Source organism: Amblyomma maculatum, chromosome 1 (genome assembly GCF_055883805.1).
Source record: "Amblyomma maculatum isolate TAMU_Amacu chromosome 1, ASM5588380v1, whole genome shotgun sequence".
In the NCBI taxonomy this organism is placed as follows: domain Eukaryota; kingdom Metazoa; phylum Arthropoda; class Arachnida; order Ixodida; family Ixodidae; genus Amblyomma; species Amblyomma maculatum.
In genome coordinates, this window is record NC_139344.1 from 276,351,168 (window position 1) to 276,377,238 (window position 26,071).

At 42.2% G+C, this 26,071-nt stretch overlaps 1 protein-coding gene across 1 annotated transcript in view; it reads left to right on the forward strand.

The window, feature by feature from the left end:
• Window positions 1-899: 899 nt before the first annotated feature.
• Window positions 900-26,071, forward strand: part of olf186-M (Ki-ras-induced actin-interacting protein-IP3R-interacting domain olf186-M) — a gene marked incomplete at its 5' end in the record, with an annotated part of 50,363 nt that continues 25,191 nt past the window's right edge. Inside the window, 8 exon segments of the mRNA XM_084591360.1 lie at window positions 900-1,136; window positions 1,564-2,022; window positions 6,089-6,172; window positions 7,034-7,109; window positions 11,015-11,157; window positions 14,841-14,876; window positions 18,092-18,224; window positions 22,269-22,477. Of these exon segments, the coding sequence (XP_084447486.1) occupies window positions 900-1,136; window positions 1,564-2,022; window positions 6,089-6,172; window positions 7,034-7,109; window positions 11,015-11,157; window positions 14,841-14,876; window positions 18,092-18,224; window positions 22,269-22,477 (1,377 nt within the window).

Sequence of the window (26,071 nt, forward strand, 5' to 3'; positions counted from 1 at the left end):
ACTTTCCTAAGGCAACAGATGAGTGCAAACAGTAGACGATCCACGGAAAAGAGACAAGGACAGGCACTACTGTCTTTATCGCCTGATCTTTTCTCTTCTCTGTGGATTGTCTACTGTTTGTGCTCATCAGTTGCCTTAGGAAAATCCTGGACTTGGCTTAGTCTTTTGAGATGTTCAGTGTACGGGATTATTGCTTACCGCTGCTAGTTTATCTATTAGTTTGCGAATGAGAATTTTGCTACTAATGTTTATGATGTATGATGCCTGGGAGTACAAAATACTGTCTTTGACCTTGAAGTGCAGTTTCGGTTTTTTTTCTTGCTTTTTTATTTCTAAAAACTCTTTGCAAGAGTTAGTGGCGGGTTTAAAAAATACAACACAATCACCAACTGAAAATGTTCACAGAATCTTTGGTGTTGCACATTTATTGTTCTATTTCAGTTTTATATCTTATATATTTAATGGAAATGAGATGCAGACTTTAATTGTTGAAAAGTGAGTAAAATTGGATGCAATGCCACTTAGGTGCATTCAAATGCCATTAAATATTATTGACAACTTTATGACCGATGTGACAATAATTTGTTCTTGCAGTCTTTGGGAGTTGTGAAATTATCCAAGCGAGACATTTACTCTTGTGTTGTTTCTAAAATTTAGTTACTCTTTTCATCAGTATTGTTTTTCTTAGGAATGACTGTCACTGGAGGAGGCTTTAATGTAATTACACATCACTATTCAAGTGCAGTGAAGTTCGGAAAAAATTTGAGTTGCTTGCAGTTGCCATTTTATTTGTGTTCTGTCATCTGAAGGCTTAACGTAGCTGCTAGTGCCTTAACTATGGTCGCACATTCTTAGTGTGGCATCTTGATTTTATATAAGCTCTGTGCCTTTGGCTTCAGGCTGTAGCAGCTCATCGCCGGGCTGCGGAGTTGGTCGGTCAGCACAGGCGTGGCTCTCCCGGGCCATTCAAAGCCTGAGCCCCAAGCTTGCCCGCAAGTTTCAGCAAAACCCCAGCTCGGCTTTTGCTCGTCGAGCCTCGTGCAGTCGTGCTCCTTCGTCTGAGTCTCTACTCAAGGCACCAGCTGTTCAGAAGAAGAGGTCTGGGAGTGCAGCTCGACCGAGTTCCTTGCCTTCTGGTGAGCTGCAAAAGCTGAGGTTGAAAAAGTTGACTATTAATTATTTTGTTGAACAACATCAGGGGGGAGTATGTGTGAAGCAAGGGAGGCCTAAATTGTGACGCAGCATTAAAAGCAAAAAATGGTAATGTTGTTGGTTTGCTTGGTACTGAAATGCATAAAATAACCCCAGGGCTGGCAGCACAATATCCTATTAAGGGAGTATTTTTACTTTTGCCTGCAGAAAATTGTGCAGGGCAGTATCCTATTTATTTAGGTGGCTCAGCACATGGAAAGCCCGTTGCAGCTTGTGTGCTGTATTGTGGGCTCCCTTTATGCCATTTCTTTATGACAGCTGTAAGCGTTGCACTTAAAAGGTGGAAGGTGAGGCTGTGTCTGTGTGTAGGGCCATTGGTGCCGTAATATTTTCCTTCTTTGCACTTTTCAGGGGAGTCGAAGCGAACAGTTGGTGTCTGTAAACAACGGAAATGTAATGCACCGGCTGCATCAGTAGCAGATGATCAGCCCTCTTCCCGCTCCAGTGGGCCTGAAAAAAAGCACTCAACGTCAGTTGACACATTTGTGGCTGGTTCCCTGGCACCCCAGCCCTGTGTTGAAACACCGTGCCCTGTCCCATGCAGTGGCCAGCCTAGCAGCTCAGAACTATACGGGGTTGCACGTCTGCGTGAGGTTTTGGCAGTATTGCGCAGTGATATCACATCGGAAGAGAAGTTAGTCGCCATCAAGCGTGGCCATGACCGCTGGCTGGCACTAGGCTCTTCAATGGGTGACACACCAAGCCCAAGTCAACGGCCACAGCAGGGTGCTGAGAACCAGCGCTCACGACGCGGTCTTCACAAGCTCCAGGATATGAAGCAACTGGGCCCCATCCTGGAACTACCCAAAGGTCAGTACTTCCGGTTAGCTTCAGTCCTTTCAAGAGTGTGTAAGCTGTGGATTTCAGTTTGTCTTGCGTGAAAATTTTGTTGAGTAGTTTTGAGGTGGTAACTGCATGCTGATTTGTAAGCAGTGGTTGTACTAACCAAATAGGCTTAAAATATAATATTGTTGAGCCTACCTATTTTTTAGATCACTTGTGTAATTTATGACTTTTCTGCATTCTGTATTGGCTTAAAATATAAAAACAAAAATCATCCTGAAAGCACATTCATCCAAAAGCTGGAATTGTTCATTATGTTTCAAGCTGGTTGTTTATATGTCTGTATAAAGTTGAGAGCCAATGCAGATACTGGTTTAGATCAGCTGTCGTGGTCAACCGTCGTGGCATGGCTGTAACGTTGCTGTATTCACTATGGTAAATTTTGCATTTGGAGTCCGAATTCTAGCTGACAGTACACCATCACTAACTGGATGGTCAAACAGCTCAAGAACGTACCACAGTGCCATGAGAGATGGCTTACTCACACTCACATTCACTTACACTTATATCCACTGAATCACACTCTCAGCCATCCCGGCCTCGGCGGCATCTTTTCGATGGAGGCGAAAAGCAAGGCGCCCGTGTGCTGTGCGATGTCAGTGCACGTTAAAGAACCCCAGGTGGTCGAAATTTCCGGAGTCCTCCACTACGGCGTCTCTCATAGCCTGAGTTGCTTTGGGACGTTAAACCCCACAAACCAACCAACTCTCAGCCACCTACGTTTGGGCACCATCAGCGCCAAAGAAGCATTTCTAGAGCAATAGATATTATCATTCAAGCAATTTAATTTGGTGTTGAAGGACCACTGTCCAGGGAAGGATCTTTTAAGCAAAGGAGCCCAGTGTTTCGATCAGGTACCGGAGATAGTCTGTGCAAAATGCTACAGTGACACGCGCGTCACAAAGCAACGGAAATACAAATCAAAGCTCTCTCATGCTCTCCTTCGGGAAGCCAGCTTTCCCGTTTCCTGCGCTGGCCCGTCGAGCCGCAGCTGTGACGTATTTATCGGGAACGACGTCCATTGGTCCGTCTCGCTGTCTAAGGGTGAAGGATGGGTGTCTACCGCTTGCTGTGCGCTTTTCCCTCGCCATGGCCAGACTGAATCCAGCAGCAAGCGCTCCCTCGCCCTTTTTTTTTTGTGATTGTGTGCTTTCTTATTTTGCGGGATAAGTTTTTTAAGAGCGAAGATTAAGAAAGGTTAAAAGTAGTACTACTACCTTTCATATCAGGAGGTGATAAGTCCGCATTGAAGAGTTAGTGGGACCTTCTGGGAATATTTTGTTTGAGAAAGTTCTGGCTTGCTGAAGTAGGCAAGTGTCTTGAACTTCTTAATTGTTTTACATTTTACATTCTGGGCATCTGTAATTGAAAAAACGAAGCATGATCAAGATTGGCTTCGGGCAAAATATTTGTTTTTTTCTTGAAAAATTCTTGAACATATGGTAGTTATTGTATTGCTTGTAGGTCATTTAGTTTCTTGAACCTGGAACTCCTACTATTAGAGGTAGCATGAAGGGGACTACGAATTCAGCTTAATTATTTAATTGCTTTTAATTAGAGTGCACTATAGATGGTTTAATCAGAAGAATATTACTGTAACCCACAACTGATGCCTTGTGCATGCCAGGAATGCATTCTCTCTCCTTTCTTTTACAGGGTTCAGTTGGGGGAGTAACATTATGTGTTTGTTTTTTAGAGCTATTCCACTTGTGAAGGCTATGGCTGAACCTATTTGCTTCGTCTGTTTATCACGCATACTGGTTGTGCAGGGTGACCTAAATGTACTGTAGCACAAAAAGTCACAATAACTTCAACAAAGATAGGAATTGAGGTGAGTGCAATGAATCCTGCAAAACAGCTCACATTTCATTTTAAAAATGTCCACCTTCTGTTTTTATGCAGGCTTTCAGACGCTTTCAGGATTCCTTTAAGATTACCACAGTGCCTTCAGGAGTTATTTTTTCCAAGCCTTTTCCTGAGCAGTTTCAAGAATTCGATGGATTTGTGTCTTTAAGATCATGCTTTTTGCTGCATGATCCCTCAAACAGCAAAGTCCATCGGATTGTGATTGGGGGAATTGGACGGCTAAACATCCTTTCCCCAAAAGCCGGGAACATTCGCTTCGCACTACTTGACGGTTGTCTTTGCTCCTTGGGTCGGGGCCCAGTCTTGCTGCAGCCATCATTCAATGTTTCTTGCATTGTCCTGAGCCCAGGGAATGACGGCACCCTCCAGAATCAGCTCGTGGTAGGTCCTGGCATTGATTTTGGTTTTGCCCCCTTTAGGAAAAAAACGAGCTTCGCCTTCCCAAGGCCTGAAATTCCGCCCCAAACTATGTTATTGGGGAAATGGGGTTTTTTCTACTTCCACAGTTTGAAGAGACACGACTAGCAACAATTCTTGATGGTTTTGCAAATTCCAGACTGGTTCAGCTGTGAAAATTTTCTGAAGCGGTAACGCATGAGGCGACAGCCCCTAGCGATCCGTCGCGCGCCGCCGCCAACGCCTGTCGTTGTCGCTGGTGCATACCACACGGAGCGACAGGCTCAGCGACAGAAAGGCACGTATTCAGCGTTGCTCTGTTACCGCTGCCTCGTCATTCGGTCAAGGGGAGTACAATTACGCTATATCCCGTTTCTAACACTAAACAGCATGAAGTATAATAAAACACTCATGAAATTTCCTGTAATGCATCGCATTTTAAAGGGTCACAGTGAAGTGGTGCGCTACAACACTGCAATGCAGACTTATATTGCAAGCAGCGGCTTTTTCCTGCTCCTTTTGAAAATTAACAATATCTAGCCACATTAGCCATTTTTTTTACTATATTTCCAAGCTTTTACTGAATTGTCTCGAAGCATTCATATACACACGGATCAGACAAAGTGAGCACGTGCAGGCATCAGGTTCTTCGCCCAAACCGGACTAGGCCAACAAACTTCACACTCAAATGAAAAAAAAAAAAAGCCAGAGCGGAAGTTGAGCACTCCAAAGCCTTCTGCGATTGGCTCCCTCGCGAGTCACTTCCGGGCGACACGCGAAGTTTTCTAAAAACCCAGAAACTGAGCGACAGCGACGAGCGGCAATGCTTTGGCGGCCCTCAGCCCGTCGCGCGGCATGTCGCCGCGAATTGTCTCCTCATGCGGTTAGCGCTTCATCTGTGAGCAGAATCTAATTCAGGGCTTCACCGCGGCACAGCTGTTTCATCCTGTGGCACTTTTCCAAGCTGGAGGCCTTCATCTTCTATGTGAGAAGCTGTTATTTCACTGGTTTGCACGTCTGGAGTCCAAGATCCTCATTTATCATAACTGAATGGAGAAATTGCTAACTCCATGCACCTTGGCGAGTTTCTGCTTTCTTTTCAGAGGACTTCAAAACCTCCCGCTTCACTGCCAATTCCTGATGCCTCCTGTCTCCTGAAATCATTTGACGATGGGATGCTCTTGCACTCGCTGCAATTTTAGTATCTGTGCTGTTTTTGGAATGGGCATTCCCTATTTGTGGCGAGTGACAATACAGCACCACACTTCAGAGATAATTAGCAATTCTGTTTCAAAAAAGCCCACTGAACACAAAAGAATTAGTTTTTCTCCTCAAAAATGCAAAAATAATGAATTAAACAAACTTCAAAGTGCATTACAGTACTTTTCGGTCATCTTGTACTGATTCAGAGAGTAGCAGTTTGTTTAATTGTTTACAAGCATGCTTTGGCGTTGTTGTAAATTTTGTTTTTCGTTCTTTTAATACAGCTGTTATTTCATTTAGGCAGCAGAAAATTTAGCCATAAAGGCATTGTTATCATGGTTAAACAGGTTAAACATTGTTGTTCATATCAACATAGACATTATTGCATGAGTAGCAAGGAATTTCAGTAATGGTGATATATACTAAGGGGGAAAAAAAAGGGTAATTTGAGGAAGCACGCATGTACATTGCAGGGCCATGGTTTCAGCTGTGATTGTCCAGGCATGGCCTCTGTATGTTTGGTTGCTTAGTTGTTGTGCAGATAACCAGAATGTTAGGTATGTTCCAGATCTTTCCAGAACTGTCACTGAAGCGATATCAGTTGACGTGTGTTTGGTGGAGCAAACGAATCAGAAGAAAGTGATACCGACAGGTGGGAATGTTTCTGGTCTGCTGTCGCTTTTTTTCAGTTGTCGGTTAATATAATAGGATTTTAGCTTTTTTCTGAAAAGGAGCTTGATTAATTGGTTGGGATATTAGTATTTGATGCCAAGCACTGGTGTGTGCTCTGCTTCGTGTTAGAGTGTGGTGTCTGATTGAGATAGTTATTTTTTCAGCTTGTAAGGGAAAGCAAGTCTTGAAATCAACTGTTTTGATTCTTGAATTCTAAGTTCTTTATTGCATGTTCCCTGTTGTGCATATGTCCTGTAGGCCTGAAAATACTCGTCTACCAGTGATTGTCTGGATCAGCATGTTGGGATTTAGTTATGACAGCCATAAAACAAAATTTACCTATTATGTAATACCTCTGGTTATGAACATTTCAGGTGCCCAAGTGTTTGAATCTCTCTCTCTTTGAGATCAGCGATTGGCATATTGTAGGAACGTTTACTAATACAGCTACTTGGCTTTCCACAAGCGCTCCGCTGATGGCTTTTATAGTAAGCACTATTAATTAGTGCCTTTGCAGCTCACTTGGTGATGGGGCCTCACCACCTGTGCTGCATTTGCTGGCCATACTTCTGAATTCATTCCAGCAGGGAGTGTTAAGAATCTTTGTGCTATATATTATGACCACATGGGCCTTATATTCAGCCTAGTAGAAAAGTGAAAAATGGTACTTGCAGTGCCATGCGTCTTAGTGGTAAACATTTTAACAGCACAGGCAAAAATACTACGTAATGATATGTTCTGTAGAATATTTTCAGTACAAATAATGCTTCAAGAGGCTATATCAGCTGTGCAGCCAATGATACTTGCAAAACTGGTTTTAATTCTTTTCACTGTTTCAAAGGAGCTGAAACGCCCCCAAAGTCTCCTACTTCTGTGCAAGAATGGGTGAACTCGCTCCCAGCTGATGAGCCGCGCAAGTAAGTATGCTCCAGTTTCTATGCTGCAGTCTTGCTATCGATTTCACTGAGCATTGCACCATCCCATTGCACTATCCTTGCTTACATCACTGTTCACAGTACACCTAATAAATTCATTGTGTCTGTATATGTATACTATGGGCTGGTTTACCATCTTTAATATCTTTGTCAGTCAGTTAAAGGGCAACTCCGGCGGTTTTTTCATCATTTTGAGTTTTTGATTGCATTACATTTCTTGGTGTGCCCAGACTCCCAACACAAAAAAGCGTTTTTTGAAATTCCAAGTACAACTAATTTTAAGAAGGAAAAACAGCAAATCCAAATCGAAAGTGCTTCTATGACCAGAAACGACGTTCCAGCTGACAAAACGGTGACGTCACACGCAGTATCGGAAAAACATTCACACTCGCTTTGGAGAGTAGAAATAAAACATGGAAATCATGACACAGTCCTTAAAATGTCTGAAATAACCTAATACAGACCTCCGAATTTCATAACGTGGGGAGTGGGCATATGTGTGTCATCTCGTACGTCTGTTTAACTTGTGAACATTTTGCAATCAAAATCATTTGTGACGTTGTTTCAGCTACAAATAACGGATTACACTTGTGAAAATATAGGTGGCTTTAGGTATAACTTAAGGCGCGAAAAAACTTTAATAAGCGATGATATATTTATTTCATGCATTGCCTGAACGGGAGTGGAAAACGCGGATATAATATTTGTGACGTCACAAACGCAGTGTTGAGTGTTGAAATTGTCTCAAGTGAAGCCGCGAAAACTGCACATTTTAACCCTTTCGCTGTTGGGCGTTTCTGGCCGTGATGCACCCCCAGTGTCGGCTTGGTTGCAGAGGACGAGCATATCGGGGAATGAGCATAGCAATTTATTTTTGATTATGATTGATATACAAATAACATAGTCAACGGAATATGCACATTTCAGTGTTCTGCAGGTGTTGTTAATTAACATCATCGTCATTATCAGCCTGATTATAAATTAGATAAATGAGAATTATATAAGAAAAAAAACTGCTCAATACTTTTTGAGAGACCGAATCCGAGCACGACTTGTATTTATAATCAAAAGAGCCATCGCTCCAGTCCGCAGTCGAAGGTCCCGCGCGGTCAGCCATCCGAAAGTAACCGCGCGCACGGAGGGCGCACTTTCGGTGACCCGCACAACGGAGATAAATGGCACGTTGTGAAATAAAGATGACAGAGGGAGATGAAAAGAGGCTAAAACAACCTCCTTTGCTGCTGCTAGCCGCAAGCAAGGGCGCAGCGAAAGAGAGCGAAAGCAGCGATCGAGTCATACGTCGACCTATCGGAAAGGCAACAACGCGAGCTCCTGAATGTGACGCGTCATAGCAGACACGCCAACAGAATAAAAATAAAAACCTGCAAACCTGCGGCAGATGGCAGAACAACCCTTGAGCCCGTAACCGCACGCATGCGCTGTGAAACGTGCGCGCCGCATTACCGCTCAGCGCGATGGAGTAGCACGCGTGGAAGCGACCGCGCCCCCCCAGCAAATAAGGTGGCGGGGGTGGGCGCGGTCACTCTATACTCTTCAGTGTATACGTACCAACACAACGCGGGGTGAAAATACGAACTTGTAGAAAGATTTGACAGAGTGCACAGCCTGTCCAAGCGCGCCAGCTTCGCGCTCATGCGCGAAGTTTTGAATGCACGATAGAGAACGTACGTGTACACTGGTGACACTGGGGAGGGGAAGCGCGAAAACTTACTGGTACGTTCGTGACAGCGAAAAAGTTAAAATCGTGTTCTATGCGAATGAATTATCGCACGGCGCCCAAAATTTGGTAGAATACATCAGGGCAGAGAGGAAAACCTACACTAAAATTTTCACCAGAATATTCAAATGTCGAAAAACCTCTGGTGTTGCCCTTTAACTTTTTTGGGACAGCCCCATAGGCCATCATTCATACATGAGGGATGGCTTTTAACAACCTTCCAAACACAAATTTCAATTTGTTGGATCATGTAGCCCCATTAAGGTAGATAGAATGGCAACTCAGACTGTAGGTGTCATGTTGTCCACATTTTGTTTTCAGCCGTAGGTGTTGTAGAAGAAACAATTCCAAGCGAGATGGTCTACAAAAATGGTGTCTAGCAGCTTGCATCACAATGCACTATGCATTCAGTGCCATTTGCATGATTCCGCTGCTTGGATTTTCTTCATGACAGCAGTAGCAAGGAGTCTGAAGACTGTGTCAAGTGCTACCACTTCATCTTGTATGCTGAAAGTGAAATGGCAGCCTGGAACATATTAGGCGTTGTTTATGATCCATGATAGCCTAAGTTGCTTACGCATCATAAAACTTAACACAACACAAAACACATCCAATGCATGGAAATCTGAGTTCAGCAGAGCATGCAATACTGTCACATCATATGTGATTGACGGCCAGCGGGGTGGCCTTGAAAGTGTTAATGAATGAGCAGGTCAAGAAGTTGTGCACTTTCTGATAGACCATATTATCTCCAATTACATTAGCTTGTTTCTTGTAATTGACTAGTCACATTAATGTAAGTCAGTGTAATAGCGTGGCTTAACGATTGCTCAGTCCAGGGGTTCTCAAACTTTTTTGCTTGGAGGAACCCCAAAAGCCTTCAATAAGTTCCAGGGACCCCCCCCCCCCCCCCCCCCCTTCTATTACCAGCAATGTAGTCGAGTGCATTTTTGCAAAGAGAGAGTTGCAAAGGTTAAATGTTTATTGCACAGATGAATACAAATACTAATGTGATGGGTGGTACTGCTTTCCTTTTAAGAGCAAGTCAAAGTGTGGCTCAGTAGCACTCAGAGCCAGTCTCATATCAGCTGCCGGGTCAAGACGGCTCCTGTGCTCGTTCTTCAGATAGGCGAGGGCTGAAAATGCCTGTTCACATGCATATGTAGTTGCAAAGGGAAGCAAAATATCCACTGCCCTTTTCAAAGAGGCATGGAATAAGTGGAGCAGTCTCCATCCAAAATGTCACCAAGCCTTCACCATTAAATTTCTCTTTGAGGGCAGTGCTTGCCCTGAGCTCTGAGTATTCTCGCGGAACACAAGAAGACAGCCCGCGGAACACAGGGGTTCCGCGGAACCCAGTTTGAGAACCCCTGGCTTAATCTAAGCATTACTGCTAGAGGCTTTTCTGGGCAGTTATAGGTACATCTGGGCAGTTCTGAACAGTTTGGTGGGAATTGCATGCTTGAAACAACTGAAACTGAAGCAGTAACCATGCAGTAACAAAGCTTAACAAAGCTCTATTTTTCTTTTTTTTTTCGTCTGATGATTTAGCTGGCTTTTGACACCTTTGCTTGATGCTGAAGGCATTTTCAATTAAGTTTCACTCCTTGGGAAATGTGGGTTTGCAGATTGTTGTGTTGCTAAGAGGGACAGCTGATGCTGCTTTATCGTTTGCTTGTTCATGCTCAGATTTCACATAGAGGCCGGGGGGGGGGGGGGGGGGGGGATTAGCTGTGGCCTTTGTTATTATTACCTTTAAGCTTTGTATTTACCTGTTCTGACAAGAATGAACTAGAACTGTTAATTCAATGCTGGCTCCAGGTTTTGAGAAAATTGATGGGAGGACAAGTATAGTTTTGCATTCAGCCTAGTAAAGCATAAAATGGGAAGGGGGAAGAATGAGGCAGAGAGGTGTGCAGATGAATGTATATTTGTGCATCCCTCTTGCATCACGTTGTTTGATACATGAGATCTTAAATTAGCAGTTGCTCTTTAGTGAAGCTGCTAATAAGGATTTTTTCTTGCTCATTACAGACTCCATGTTGGTGTTTGCTGTCATTATGTGTGTTGCTGGTACTTCATTTGAGGAATAACTCCATGGTATTTTTCTGCCTCTCTTCCCTGTCTTGTGACACTGAAAAATAACAAGGGAGGAGACAAGCAACATGCAGCCAGCTGAACTGGCATCATTTCTGCACCAGGATAGCGGCTATCAAAGCCATTTGGAAAGCCACACATTGGAGGCCCCAATCAGTGAGACACAGGATGACAACCTTAGCCTTGGAGCTGAAGGTGAGTTTGTGCTGGACAGGTCTTTCTTTACTGATCAGTCTTACCCCTGCAGAAGCTGAGAGATATGAGCAGTGTTAGAGTAGGTCTAAAATGTTCTCATGGCGCCATGCCATTCTAACGCCTACTCATATTTTGAGGTGAAAGCCTCTAATGCCTCATCATTCGTGCCCTTGAACGGAAGTGTCCGTGAACAAAAGTGTCCGTGAACAAAAGTGTCCGTGAACAAAAGTGTCTGCGAACGGAAGTGTCTGTGAACAGAAGTGTCCGTGTTTCGCAACGGCTAAATAACATCAGTGAAGCCCAACTAATGATTAGGAGTGGTAGTAGTGGTAATAATGAACCGATCTACCAAATTTCAAAACAAAACAATGATTAGTTAATTAATTATCGATCATTAATCACAACTGCTCACCGCACGACTGGTGGCGGCACCCAGTAGCAGTTGTCGCAAGGGTTTGCACCTGATACAACCATCAAACATCTTGCTCTGCCTCCTGTCACACCGCACGGCAGACTGGTTGTGGCACCCAGTAGCAGCCGTCGCAATTACTCTGTCGACTGAGCAATTGCGACGGCTGCTACTGGGTGCCGCCAACAGTCTGCGGGACCAACCACAAACGATCTCGAGGTAATTCGTAGCAGTTGCGGGCTTGCGGCGAGAAAGGCTTTCGCCTCTCACCACTTAAGACAGTCAAAGTGACACCTGAATTTTTTCTCTCTTGCATCCACCTGCTTCCTCCGCTCTTTGAGCACGCTGAATTGTTGCAGTTTGAGGATGCTTCACTGCACGGGTTACAGTTTGTGTGGTGAAGCATCCCCATGACACAAAGGGGCCATTTGTAACAATCGGCACCACTACTACTGTGTTGCAGTGTGAAAAGGGCTATTGTGGTACTTGCAGTTTTGGCGCAATACTTCATCACTGTGTTTAATCGCCGCATGCTTTTAATGGATGCATCTCTGCTTTTTATGCAGCTTTTGGAAGTTTTCAGTATTTTGTTGGATCATTCATATACAGCAAGGTTGGTTTTATGTTGTCTCGGCAATAGACTCACTTTCCCGTCGTCAGGTAGTGTAGGAGGTGCATCAGTTATGGCTTCTGTGGTCGTGCTAATATAACGTGAGGTGGTGCATATGAAATTTATTTCAGGTTTTAGCAGGTCAGGAAACGAGCAGCAAACCTTAGGTTTTGAATTCCATAACGCCGAAGTGGAGCCCAAGACTGTCAAAATTACATTTACGAATGCTGGAACATCAAAATACTGTAAAGTCTGCTCTGTGCACGAAATATATAACCTAATATCCGGAGTCATCGCCCACCTCCCCTTAATCAAAATATTCAGTTAAAACCACAGAGTCATCGCCAGCCCCTAGAAAGTGTCAGTCACGGGCCAGAGACACGCTTGCTTATCAGTTTTCTTTGCTTATGACTTACTTTCTGTCTGCTTTCGACATTTGCCGTTTGGCATTTTTATCACTTTTTTTATTTTCTTTTGTCTTTGTTTCGGTGTTTGCTTTTGAATCAACATTTTGTTTTTGTACTGTGCTCGCTTTTAGGCACAGGCTCATCCCAGTTACAGCTTCAAATTGGGTTGTTCTGGAGCGGCCCTCGATACGACACAAGCTATGGGTTTCGCCGAGAGTAAAACATTATTTTATGAGTCTTGAGAGCAAGATAAGATCCCATGATTAAGATTGTCAAACTGTGCTTGATGCAAAAAAGAAAAGGGGGGGAACGCATTTATCTAGCTTTTTCCATTCAGCCCCCGAAGTTTGGAAAAATAAACCTCCTTCGTTTTATGGCTTTTTTTTTTTATTTTGTGATAGCATGCCTTGCTGTACAAAACGCTTGTTTACAAAAATAGGTATACGCCGGATTCCTAAAGAATATACTATACTAAGCCCCAGTGATAGGTGGTCCTTGCTAGATGTCTTTTGGATCGCATTCATATGGTCCGATATTGACATCTATTCATTTTTTTTTGTGCCGAAGGTAAGGTTTCCTTCCTGTTTAACGGCTCGAAAAATTGAATTCATGCTGCAAAGTGCAGTTTTTTTTCCTGTGAGCTGCTCCAAATACGGAATTTACTGTTTCAAAACTAATATTTTGCTGCTCCTAAAATTGCTACAAATCCTATTTCTGCTGTTGCACCCCTGACTGAAACATTCTGAATGATTACTTGTGTTGCTTCTGTCTCTAGGATGTGTAGGAGGTTGGGGTGATTCTGAATGTAAATTGTAAGCTAACGTTTAAATCCCAGAGTGGGGCATGGCACATGTTTGTCCTGTCCCTTTGCATATGCACAAATAAGATTGGAGGGGATATGATAGCTGCATGGGCGTATGTGTGTCTTGAAATGTGTAAGGGAACTTGTTGAAGTGCTTGTTACTTTAGCAAAGCTTGCAGTCCAGGGACATTGGATTCTTGGTGACATGGGTGAACAAATGTGTGGAAAACTACTTTTGCAGAAACATATTATTTTATTCAAGGAAGAATTGTGTTGCTTATGGGGTTGGGGTGATGCGGGTACATTCCCAGTCATAATAATGTGGAGTACGCTTTGATGATTAAACTGCTCTCACGCCTTGCGTAGGAAAACTTGCAGAAGTGCTTTAGACACGTTTGCACATGCTGCTGGTGCAGTTCATATGAGCCCAAGAAACCATCTTATGTGAGGCAGTTTCAAATGCTAAAGCATGCTCCATAAAATTTGGTCGCACCTGTACGTGGACAAAGCTGAAGAGTAAAATTGAATTCTAGGGTTGGGTTGAGTGCAAGTATGAAGCAGCTTATTCAGAAGATGTGAGGCTTACTTTCATTCATCAATGGGAAGTGTAGGGATGTGCTTTGGGTACGCTGTTGAGAAGTTGCAGCCCTAGGACAGTCATCTTTTCACCTTTTCTGTGAAGCTTATCTGAACTGCTGCCCACTACATTTCAGTATGAAGCAAAATTTGACTCTTGGTCTTTATTTCTTGTATCAGTTTTTTTTTCTTTAGGCCTTAGGGTAAGGGAGAAGACAGCATGAACAGTTTGACATTTTTACATATATTTTTATTGTTAGGAAAAAGGTAAGGGTACCTGCAATGATGTAATTAAAAGCCAGAATATGCCTCAGAAGATTGAACTGGCATGGAGAACAACAGTGATGCTATGGTATGGATAGTCTCAACTTGGAACAAAAGTTTTGCTGTGTTCTTCAAGAGTGTCATAATATCTGCTACTCATTTTCTACCAGAAACTGCCCTAAAACAACCTAAGTTCATTTTATTGCATCAAAACACATGATCCTAAAAATACAAGATTGAGGGAGTTTATAGCTGCTCATTGATGCATTTTCGGTACTGCAGAGTTACTGGTAAAAGGAAGGGCACCCTTAAGGTGGTTATTTCGGTAATAGCTTCAATGCAAACGTTTTCTGTAAAGGCGGGCTGTGTGACATAATATATCCGCCTATGTCTGCTTGCTGGCTCATGAGTGTTATGTAAGAGCACGAATGCTTCCTGAAGGTGTGCTGTCGCTGGTCCTGTGAGCAGAGTGAAAAGCCTCGGGGTTTTCTTCTTTGTTTTTCTTGTTTGCTCTCCTGAAATGATTTCACTTGCGGTAAGATGTGGGCATTGGTTCTTTGTTTTTGCTTTTGTTTTATGTGATGGGCCGTTTTCTATGTGTCATTACTTTTCTAGCTCGCACAATGGGCAGTGCATCCTTACTTCAGCCAAGTCTCTTCAGTCAAGGTAATCAATGTGCTTGCCCTTGGCCTGAAATTCACAATTTGACAAAGTCCTCTTTGAAGTCTTAAGCAATAAAACTCTTTTGCTGCATGCTCATGCCTGTTTCTTGTTGAAGTTTGTCAGACCTTGTAGTTCCTTGTTGTTAAGCTTGCTGACTGCTTCAAAAAGAATGCTAAAAAAAAGGAAAAAGATCTTATTTTCTAAGTCTATGTTCAGGCTATGATGTGTACCATGATAGAAGGATCAGAAATAATGGCGATTCCAAGGGTTCCTAAGATAGTGATTTCATTGCACTTTAAGAATCTTAAGTTAGTTGAAATTAACCTGGAATCCTCTGGCTGCACTTCATGGCCCCTAAGTGTAGATTTGAAATAGGAAAATTAATTTTTATTTTTTTGCTGAATTCAGAGTATGGTTTCCACCTTTGTCCTTCTTAAGAGGGGATGCGGGGCTTAAGGGTCAACTCTTTAAATTTTGCACCATTTGCGGCTAAGTTTTTCAGGAATGGCTTATCTTCCTCCTATTGGAATACATTGCACGTTTCATCACTTTGGCACAAATAGTACTTATGCTGTCATACGTTGTAGCTGTCATAATGAGTAATTAAGTGTGTCAGCTTAGGAAAACTACCATTTCAAAAATTATGGAAGAGGTACTGACTGTTTGTGCTCAGATAACTTCTAGGTAGTTCCATGGATAAGACCAATTTCAGGTTCTCTGTGGCATTTTTTGTAAAAATCTGAGCACTTTGAATAAGAACTTCATTTTTTCATTTGTCATATCGCATATATTTCATATTTTCTTTTCTTGGAGAATTTGGAATTAAAGAGTATCTTATCTTGTTTTCAACAACATTTTAATTCAGAGACCACCTTGAAAGCAGCTTTTGACGAAAGAGTTTGGAAATGGTAGTTTTCCTAATGGCTGTGCTCTTGTAAAAAGTGGAAACTGAGAAAAATGAATTCAAAGATTTCAGAACATGCCATTCAAATTTAGGGCCTAAATTAATATGTCAAATTAGCCTGGCGCATACTTTAGGCCTTCCTTTTCAACACAACACTGCTCTATAGTAATTGCTTTCAGTTTTTTTTTTTTTTTTTTTTTCAGTTTTCAGCTGTCCATCGCTCTTATGTGCACTCGTGAAATGCTTTCCATGGCTGCTTTCTGGGCCTGCCTCTTCATCTAGGCTCCATACTCTACCTCCAGCTTGTCAAGTACTTTAGCTAGCCAGGCTCCCAGGGGGCAAAAATAGCATTCGAAGGTTACCTGCCGTGTTTTACTCAATCCAAGGTTCTATTTCAGTTGACCAGCCAATCCGCTGTTGCCACAGCCCAAAATTTGCCTTTTCTTTCCGCTTTTATTTTTAGATGCGTGCTGTACTCTTGACAGAAGGTCTTTTTTGGCTAGAGAGCACGAAAGACAAGCATTCTAATTTCGGGAGACACTCCGCGTTCAGTTCCTTGCCTGGTTTGCAGCTGCATCTTGAATCAGAGTTCATAGGCACTTTCGGTGGTGAGTGCATCCCACCTTGTAAAAAATTAATTTTGATTTTTCTATCGCGCAGATGACAGCCAAACTTGGTGAGAAGTTTCTTTAATACAGGTATAGTCCAAAACAACAAAAATGTGAAAACGTTTTTTTTTTGTGAAAATCCTGATTTTAGCACCGCATCCCCCTTAAGTACTATGAGTTGCATTTACACAAAAGATGGAAGCCTGTTACTTTCAGTGTAGTGTATAATGTACTTTATTGCTTGTATTGCTAAGTTTTATGCAACAGACTGAGTTGGTATTAAAATTTACCGAACACTTTGCAGATTCGTAAAAGTAAGTTAGAGAAAGAAAAAAATAGATTTTGTAGGAACAAACTATCAACAGTAACAAACAATTCACTGCGAAACTAACATATTTATTTGACTAATTACCTAAAACTCTCTAACTTTTAAATTAATGCAGTCAGTCCAATGGTTAGCACCTATTGGGAGTTTGAAGCCAGGAACAAGATGATGCCATATCAGTTTTTGAAAATGTGCAAAACTAAATCTTCAAGCTCTTCAATGTGAGGAAACCAGCCTTTTTCTTGAAACCTGAAACTGAAACTGAGTGCATTAGACATGCAGGAAGCTCTGTGCAGACTGTTTGTCTGCTGATGACGTGTTGCAATGACTGCGATGCTAAGTTCGAACAACAAAACAACAGTGTTCGAACTGCGAGCGTTATTGTGCCACATCATACACATTCTTTTGCTTTGCAGCTTGGCGCAAGAAAAGTTTTGTCAACTGTACAATGCGCATGACATGACGCAGTAGAGCAGGCAGTTCGAATTAGGCACTGCACTGTAGTAACTAACGTGTCAGCAGCGGACGTTGCATCTGCACCGAGCTTCCAATACATTCAACTTCGGTTTATTCAAGAAAAAAAAAAAACTGCATTTCCTCATATCTAAGGGCTTTAGTAAATGAGTTTCTCATCATTTCAAAAACAAACTGTTATGGCACAGTCTTCTCCACAGCCCTGTACTCGCCAGTGACGCTAACTGCCGAACTGCAACAATTAAAATATTAATGTGAGTTTTAGTTAGTTAGCTGTGTGAATAGAAGTAGATTACACTGTGGCTGAGAGTTGATTTCTGCAAATATTTTTTTCTTTTTTGAGCCCTCTATTTGTAGCAATTTTCGAGTGTTCTCTGAAACGCCTGGTATTCCTTCGTGATTTATAAACTGCCTTTTGAGAGTTCTTGTGCACATTAGGTAGACATTTTTTATAATGAGAGTTGCAACATGTTTTTTTTTGTTTTCAGTGTTGCAGGCTCTAGCATTTGATGGTAACTATTACCGAATATTAGCTAGTAAAAGGAGTCAGAATTCTTTTCTGAGTGTTATTGTCTGTAGAAAAAGCTTCTAGTGGCAGAGTTACTGAAGTATTAAATTTGAGCATATGATTTTGTGTGTGAGTTGTCAACAACCAAACAATGCAGATGTTTATAGATGTGCTAAATTTATTGTTACCAAGGAGGGATGCATGAATTTTGTGTTTCCTTATTGTGGTTTGTTTTCATGGAGTCTGTTTCCTTGTTTGGAAACAGGAGAGGGTTCGGGCAGGAAAACGGTATTTTTGGGACTGGCTGTCGAGGACGAAAGCAATATTTTTTGTTCGACCATATCCTTGTATTTCTGTATTGGTGTTATTTTTAATTATAAACAGCATCAGCAAACAAATGTTCTCTCTTTTGTGCCCTCAGTGGTTCGGGGAAAGCTATGCTGGCTGAGCTGCGAAGCAAACAAAGCAGCTTCAACTCTGAAACTTCTGGATTTTCTACTATTTCAAGCATGTCCAGGTTCGTCCTGCTGTTGTACTTTTGTTGTTTTTTTGTTTTTTTTTGACGTAAATGTGACTAGTTTATTGTCACTCATGCTTTTAATCATACTAGTGATGCATTTTGTTTGCTGATTTCACTGCTTGCAAGATTACATCATTATTTTATGCTCTGCGAGAGCTACGCCAGTGTGGTCAGTGCAGGTGGATTGTACAGCAAGGCAGACATTGTGTATGTGATAGACATCAGTGGTAAATGATTGACTAAAATTAACTACTGAACCTTTTTGCTTTTGGTTTCAAGGGCCAGCATTATATTAAGAACTTTAAGGCTGCCAACATAGGAGCTGAATCCAGTTTTTATGTTTCCTTTATCAGCAATGGACTTTGAAATATTTAGTGTCAAAAATATACATTTTTTAGCTCTTGAATTTGTCTTCTTGCAGTGCACATTTTAACACGATAGCGTTAAGGTTCCTGTGTCGCAGAAAAGCCGGTGTCGGCATTGTGGTTGTAATGCGAAAATCAGAAGACAGTAAAGAAACAATAAAAGTTTTGCGGAAACCCGCAAAGTCGAACATGGTTCCTTCGCAGTGCGAAGCGAGCACGTAACCACTCTGCCACAGAACCGCATTGCTTCTCTTCGAATAAAGGTGAACCTAATGTATGCATTGCCTTATTACTGTCGGCCAATGTAGGTGTGTCATTAGAAACTAATTATGGAAGTAATAGTTAAGCGGGTAGCAAAGAACATTTCTTCATTTCTCACCTGCAGTGCGGCGCTCACTAGAAAATTTCTTGATTGTATGGCGCTGCTGCAGCAGATGACGCGAGGATGGATGAATAAGGCTTTTAATGCCTTATACATCCATTCATCGTCTTCAAAGCATTGGGGTTTAAGGACAGCGGGGCGCTCACTGGAAAATTCCTTGATTGTATGACGCTGCCGCAGCAGATGATGTGAGGATAGATGAATAAGGCTTTTAATGCCTTATACATCCATCCATTGTCTTCAAGAAAGCATTGGGATTTAAGGACAGCGGAGAAAAAACAGACTACAGACTTTAAGCAGGAAGAAATAACCAAGCGGACGTTATCTGATTGGTGGTTAAAATCAAGGCAGGAGTGAAATTTCACCCTGCACTAAATACAAAAAAAGAAGTGGTGTGTCATGAGAGGTATGTCGTTGTGAGGCGGAAGAGCATGAGAAGGCGATGCTAACGGGGTCCAATTACTTCACCGCGTTAAACGCTTAAAGCCGAAGCTTAAACCTCCAATATTTTAAAATGGAGCCGCTAGGCATAGTAATGTCGGAGAATCATGTTAACTGCTTCTGCAGCATAAAATATACAAATGGCTTCCGTATTTGCTGTAGTAAAAATGCAAGCAATTCCTTGAGGATGGTGGTGCATGGTGTGAAGCTACTTCATAATGTTTCAGCAGTCTGGGGACACGCGAGCTGGTCTCTGTTTGAGAGTGTCTTATTCTGTTCTGTAGAGGAACTCCTTAATACAACATTTTGTTGTTTAGTGTGCTGAATAAGTGTGTTTTTATATCCATGGGTCACTTTATGCACATTCACTGACACATGTAAGGCAAAGTGACACCACAGTGGGAATAATCAAGGTAGACCAGAAGTAATCAGAAGCTACATGCAATTTCATCTGGATATCTGAAACAAAAAACAGGGTAGTATGTTTGCACAGCCATTTTTGTCTTAATTAGTTGTGACTTTTCTTCTTTTTTTTGACCTTTGGTTTCTTTGTGCTTGAATATAAAGCATTTATGTACACGCCCTGAGCATTGCAGAGGTTGCACTGCCTGTCGTCGGCGCCACAAAACGCAGACGGGGCTTCTGGCAGCTTTGCTCCTTGCGTTTCTGCATCGTTGAATGTTGTGACATATGAAAATTGCAATCATTCAGATATTTTTTTCATGTATGACTTAAGTAGTGTCAAAAACAAAAAAAATGGTTGTGTAGTGAGATGTTTGAACAGGTGTAAAAGCTGCCCCAGAATGCCTTACAAGTTTCCTGGCTTCTCTTACGAACGGGAGCAAAGCCAACATTGGCATTCCGAGGAAAAAAAAAAGAGAGAGACCTACCCGCTTTAGTAATATTTACTGCGTCGCTTTATTGTGCCGCGTTGTGAAATACTATTTTCCACATTGTGTGTTGCTAGTACACTGTTCAGCATCATCGGTGCATTTTGAATGCTCCTTTCATATTTGTATGTAAAAGGAAGTAGTACACTTCTTCTGCTCATCACAATTGACAGGCGAGCATCATTTTCGCGGTGCCAATTTGTCAAAGTTAACGCTGCATGAATCGCAACATAGATCGCACCACATTTCACGCATGGCTTTGGATGGGTTGTGAACCCTTTGTGCACGTCTGGGCATTGCTCACCTTTGTGGTGGTTGGGTGCTAACTCTATCTCCCGACTAGGACTTTTACTTAGGTTCACCTTAATTATAACCTTCTCTTTTGTATGTAAATGACAAGCTTTTGGTTGGAAAGTTATTTGGCAGTTGTGATATTACATTTGCCGGGACTCAATTGGTAACTAATAGCTCTTGCAGCTTGTTTGACGCACGTTTGTTTTGCTTTCAAATTTAATAAATATGGGAGTCCATGGAAGCCAACCCAGTTATTGAAACGCAGTCGGCAGACTACGAAATACTACTAAAATGACCCGAAAAAGCCAGAATACCTACCCACAATATTTCAACCGCTTACAGATGGTCTATGGTAGGAACATCGAAGAAGTAACAAGCGTAAATTTATTTTTGGTGGTTTTCCTGCTTTTCATTTCAACCTAGGTAATGCAAGTTAGGTAATTTCATGGCACAAAATTTTCAAACCGAGCTTCTCACCTGTTACAGATTAGGCAAAAATGCTGTGGTGCCAGGCATTTAGCAAAAAAAAAAAGAAAAAAAAAAAAAAAGAAATGCGTTTGAAAGCAAATTTTAGAATGCAGGTTGAAGAGGTCAAACAATTACTAAATGCATTACAGCTGTCTTCTTGTTTCAAACCAAGCGCGACTTGCTATGTGTACATGCTATGCGCGTGGGTATCGCGAAAAATAAGGGTAAACAGCTAACGGAGCTAGGACCTGACAATGTAAAAAGGTACTTCTGACTCTGAGTAGCTGGGGGTGTCGCGCTAGCTTCTTAGCTTACATTAAAAAGCAGTAATAGATAATGCCACAACCGTGATTTTATGTGCGATTTTCTTCCGCCGCGGTGGCGGTCCAGTTATGCGGAGCTCTCCACAACAGTGTTTAACAGAGCTTGTGAGGGGACAGCACGTGGGGAGGCAGTCGCACCAAAAGCTAGCGCTACTTAAAATAGTCTTGATTTGAGCTACAAACAGTACATTCTCGCTCTTTCAACAGCATATTACAATCATGGCGAATTCAATAAAGATGGTGCAAATTATTTGCCATTAGTCCAGCATGTTCGCCTGTAAACAAGCGTGCCACCAAAGTGGCCGTTTCGCTCGCCTCTCTCAACGGTCGCTTGATCGAGCACGCGAAGCAGCACCATGTTGCACTCCAGGAAAACAAACAGGACTTATCAGGGTTTCCTCCAAAGACATTGTGTAAGCTTGGGTATTGATTTTAAAGCGCAAAAAGAGGGATAGTGCTCATGATAAGCTTCGCTATGCAGCCGGTCTTGGTGATGCTTGTCTGTGGCAAACATTTCGTGCGAACGCGGGTCGGGTTGTCCGACTTCGGACTAAAGTCCGACTGCGACAGTGGACAAAAGGGCACTTTGGAGCAGTTCAATTCCTTTTCGGACGCTGTCATCGTGGAAATAATTGCGACACACCTGCACAAACGGCAAATCACATGTGCGAACTTCTGCCACGCTTGCTTTCTCAATGGAGCAGCCGGGGACTGTGCCCCATCTTTACTTCCCACAGCCTCCGGTAGGTAGCTTTCAGTGGCGCCTCTACAGGCAGTGCGCAGGGTATATACTTGTAGTGCCAATGATGAATAGGCCTTATTAGGGTACAAGGGTGTTTATAAACTACAGTGCTAGTTCACAAGGCTTTTTGTTTCAGTGTGGAGTCTCTTCTTGAAGCTCGACGGGAGGACCCTGAGGAGCTCCTACTTGCACTTGGTTTCGGTGGTCCTGTGCATGATGAGAATCCAGTCTCTCGCATTCCTGAACGTTTCTTGGCACACCCGTCACAGGCACGAGGAGTTGACATGCGCCGCTTCGTCACGCACCAAGAGCAACTGAGCCAGCGACACGAAACCGGTCTGCCAGGTCAGTTTGGCGAGGATGCGCGCTCTCGCTGTCAGCTGCGTGATGCTCAGATTCGTTGGCTCCAGCAGCGTGCCATTCGGCGATTGCACGCTCAGCAGCTGATTGCTCGACGGCAAGAGGAGGAGGGTGCATGCCATGTGGCATCTGATCAGGCAACGGCCGATAACAACTGGTCCACCCCAAGTGGGATGTGGGGTGGCAGTGGAGTGCCAAGCATATCTGTAACCTACGGTGGCACAACGATGACATGGGAGAACTACATTGAAGGCTTGGAGCGGGGAAATGATGCTGTCAAAGAGGACAGCGTTGTGCTTCCAGTTGGACACCGGGCTGTGCGGTCGAGCCTAGTCTGATAGCTGTTGCCAGCATGGAGCAGTTGTAGTAGTTGCTAGATCCTTTTCACTGTTTGGTAGAGTAAAATGTGGACATGCTTAGATGTCTGTTAGCTTTACACCTTTTAGCATATCCAGGGGTAGGAAACTTCCTACATGCAGTAGAATCTTGATAATTCGACCTTGGTTCATTCAAAATCCCGGATAATACAGTCGGAAGGTCGCTATGGTTAGGTTAAACTACCTCGTTCTTTGCTACTGTCATCACCATCGAAAAGGCCACATTTGGCGTCATAGCTTCACGGAGGAAGGGAATCAAGAGCCAATCCAGTTTTAGCACCAAGAACAATGAGAGCTCACAGTTTTTGTGAAGTAAAGAAAATCGAGGTAGGACCTCAGATTGTGCGTGTATTTGGACTGGAAGCTCAAGGTGTATGATGTTATGACAGTAATGACAATGGTCAGCATATACCAAGTACTGTTGTTATTGTTGCGGTTTGGCAGTTGGAGTCATGATTTGTTAATCAATATAAAGCATTTAATAAACTTCAAAACACTCAAAAAGGGAGTGGTCTTGTTAGAAATATTGAAAAGTAGGCTTACGTTCTTCCTCAACACAGGTTGAGGTTAATGTGTTAGTATTTGTACTAAGTAAGCTTATTTCGGCACATTGCAACTGTTATTTTTTTCATTGAAATCAGTGAAAGTTTCTTTGCATACTATAATGCTCTTGAGTGCACAAAATCTCAGCATTATGTCTAAATAACTATTTTTTTCTGCAAATGTTTTTCTCTTCTACACTTTGTAGAAGGCCTGCAGACACAACAAAATGCACTAGAAAGCTGGTTATACATCCACTGCATTTTTGAATGCATGCTACACATGATAATAGTCTTAGATTTTCTTTTTCACAGTCACATGTATTTTGCTTTTATTTTTTGCCCGGCAGTTGGTGTAAATATCCAAACTGCACAGAAGGTGTCACAACAAAACTCTGCAGTTCATCAAATTAAAGAATGCTTCCGTTACATATAGTGCAATTCTGTGAGTGCAGTGAAACAAGCTAGGTAGACACTGATAAAACAGTTATGGCGAAATCTACTCTACAATGTGAGCTCTAGTCGGAAAACCTTGTAACAAAACGCCTATTTTTCACGTTTCTTTCAGTATGCAGGATAGCCATGATTCAGAAAAGTTTTTTTTTTGTTACTTTCTGGTGCATTGCAACATAGAAAACAAAGCATAAAAGCGGTACAGCGATTAAAGAAAAAAAAAAGATTAAGGGCCATTTTTCTCGACTAGAAAGCTGTGTCCCTTCATAAAACAAATTTAATCAGTGTACACTTTACACTTCCTTTGATTGCAGTGGAATTAAGCCATGTGGAGTGCACAAGCATAATGTGTATGTGGCTAAATGCCTGACAGAAGTTTCTTTTTAGAAAGTGTGAGCCAGTATAATATTATACTACCTGTACCACACTCTGTTAGCTGATCAAAAATGTTTGTTGGCGAGTCCCAAACTATACACAGAGTGCCATGAAACTCGTGATGAGCTGGACTCTTCAGGATCCAGTCAGGGGCCAGAAATGGCAGCCGGCTTGTAATGACCCTGGCTCATCCAAGTCTGGTATGGAGATTGGGAGTGTGATGGCTTGCAGCAAGTGGCTGTTCATTTCTCAGTAGAGTCGGCCCAGGTGTCGATATGTCTTTCATATATGCATTTGGTATTTAAACACATATACCGCCGAGGGTGTCCAATTGTTATCTGGTTGGCTTCAGTGATTAGGAACACTGGAGCATTGTCTGTAGTCAGTGTACAACTATATGTATTACCTTTGTGTGATCCTTTCCTGGGCTGAATGTTCGTGTTAATTTTAACTGCAATGCAAAAATTGTGTATTGCAATAGGCTTGAGCATCTCTGTTTTAAAAAAAAAGAAGAAACATAAATGCTCATAAGGCTGACTATAGTTGAGAGCATTTTGAACATTTGGGCAGTAAGTAGAAAGGTATAATGTAGTGCTGTTTAGTTTCACATTGATGTTATGTTATTTACCATGTGGTGAAACGAAAAATCAGTTTTATGCTTTGAAGTGCCATAGCTATGCTCTTACAGAGTCGCATGAACTAAATACAACCATCATGAAGTGCAGTTTCATTCTACACTGGTGCCTTAGTTGCAGCTCTTATTGTCATAGTCTACTTTAAAACGACCTCAAGCACAACAGAAATGAATATTTTTATTAATTTCAAGCAGTCTGCGCATTTTCCGAAAGAAATATCCTGTTGACACATCAAAGATTCAGGCAAGCTAATGATGATGATGAAAACACTTATTGAGTGCAGCAAGGAGTTAGGTTAAGGGAAGGCTGATTGGATCCCTAGTCTGGGACACTTTTGGCAAATAGAATTTTTTTTATATAACCTGTTGTTGTACACTGCGTGGTGCATAATTTTTTGCATTTCATAGTGTCCTTTATTTGAACTGTGTGCGTGTATGTTGTTCACACAACAGGAGGGTGCTAGGAGGGTGCTTTTTTTGCATTTCTTAATGTCCTTTATTTGAACTATGTGTGTGCGTATGTTGTTCACACTGTTTGAAAATGTTGTGACTCTGTCGTCCCATTTGTCCCTTTGTAAGGCCTTGTATTCACTTGAGCACTCTGAACCTAAACTTGCTCAGTTGCTTTGTAGTACTTGTTACACTGAACGAGTGTATGGCTGTCTTTGATGGACTCCAGCTTATGCATTTGTCAATGTTTCAGTGAAGTGTGTTATACATGCTCCAGTACTGAGCCCTGTGTTTCTATTGTAAGTTCTTAATTTTGTTTTGTTGCGCTTTTCTTATCTACAAAGACTACGATATGCAACTTGTGTGATTGATTATAGAGGCATTCCCTTCTGGAGGAGGGATATACCTCAGTGAGCTCTAGTTGTGGAAGTTAAGATTGAAATGTGGCCAACTGATATTTGAAGCTCTGGCATAATTATAATGATCATGTTGAATATCTTGTTTCTAGATGCAGCTTCATAAAGCTTCACAGGTTCTGGGGTAGAATAAGAGGAAGAAGATGGCTACACGGTATGAAAGAAAACTGAACAAGGCTTGAGGATGGGGAGCCTCAGTTCGCAAGTCGAGCCAACATTCGAAAGTCTTGGCTTGCGAACAGAGGCTCCCCCGCAAACCTTGTTCAGTACTCTTTTACAGGTTCTGGTGTGATTTAATTGCTTACGCTTGAAAGGCATGATCCACACAGGGACCT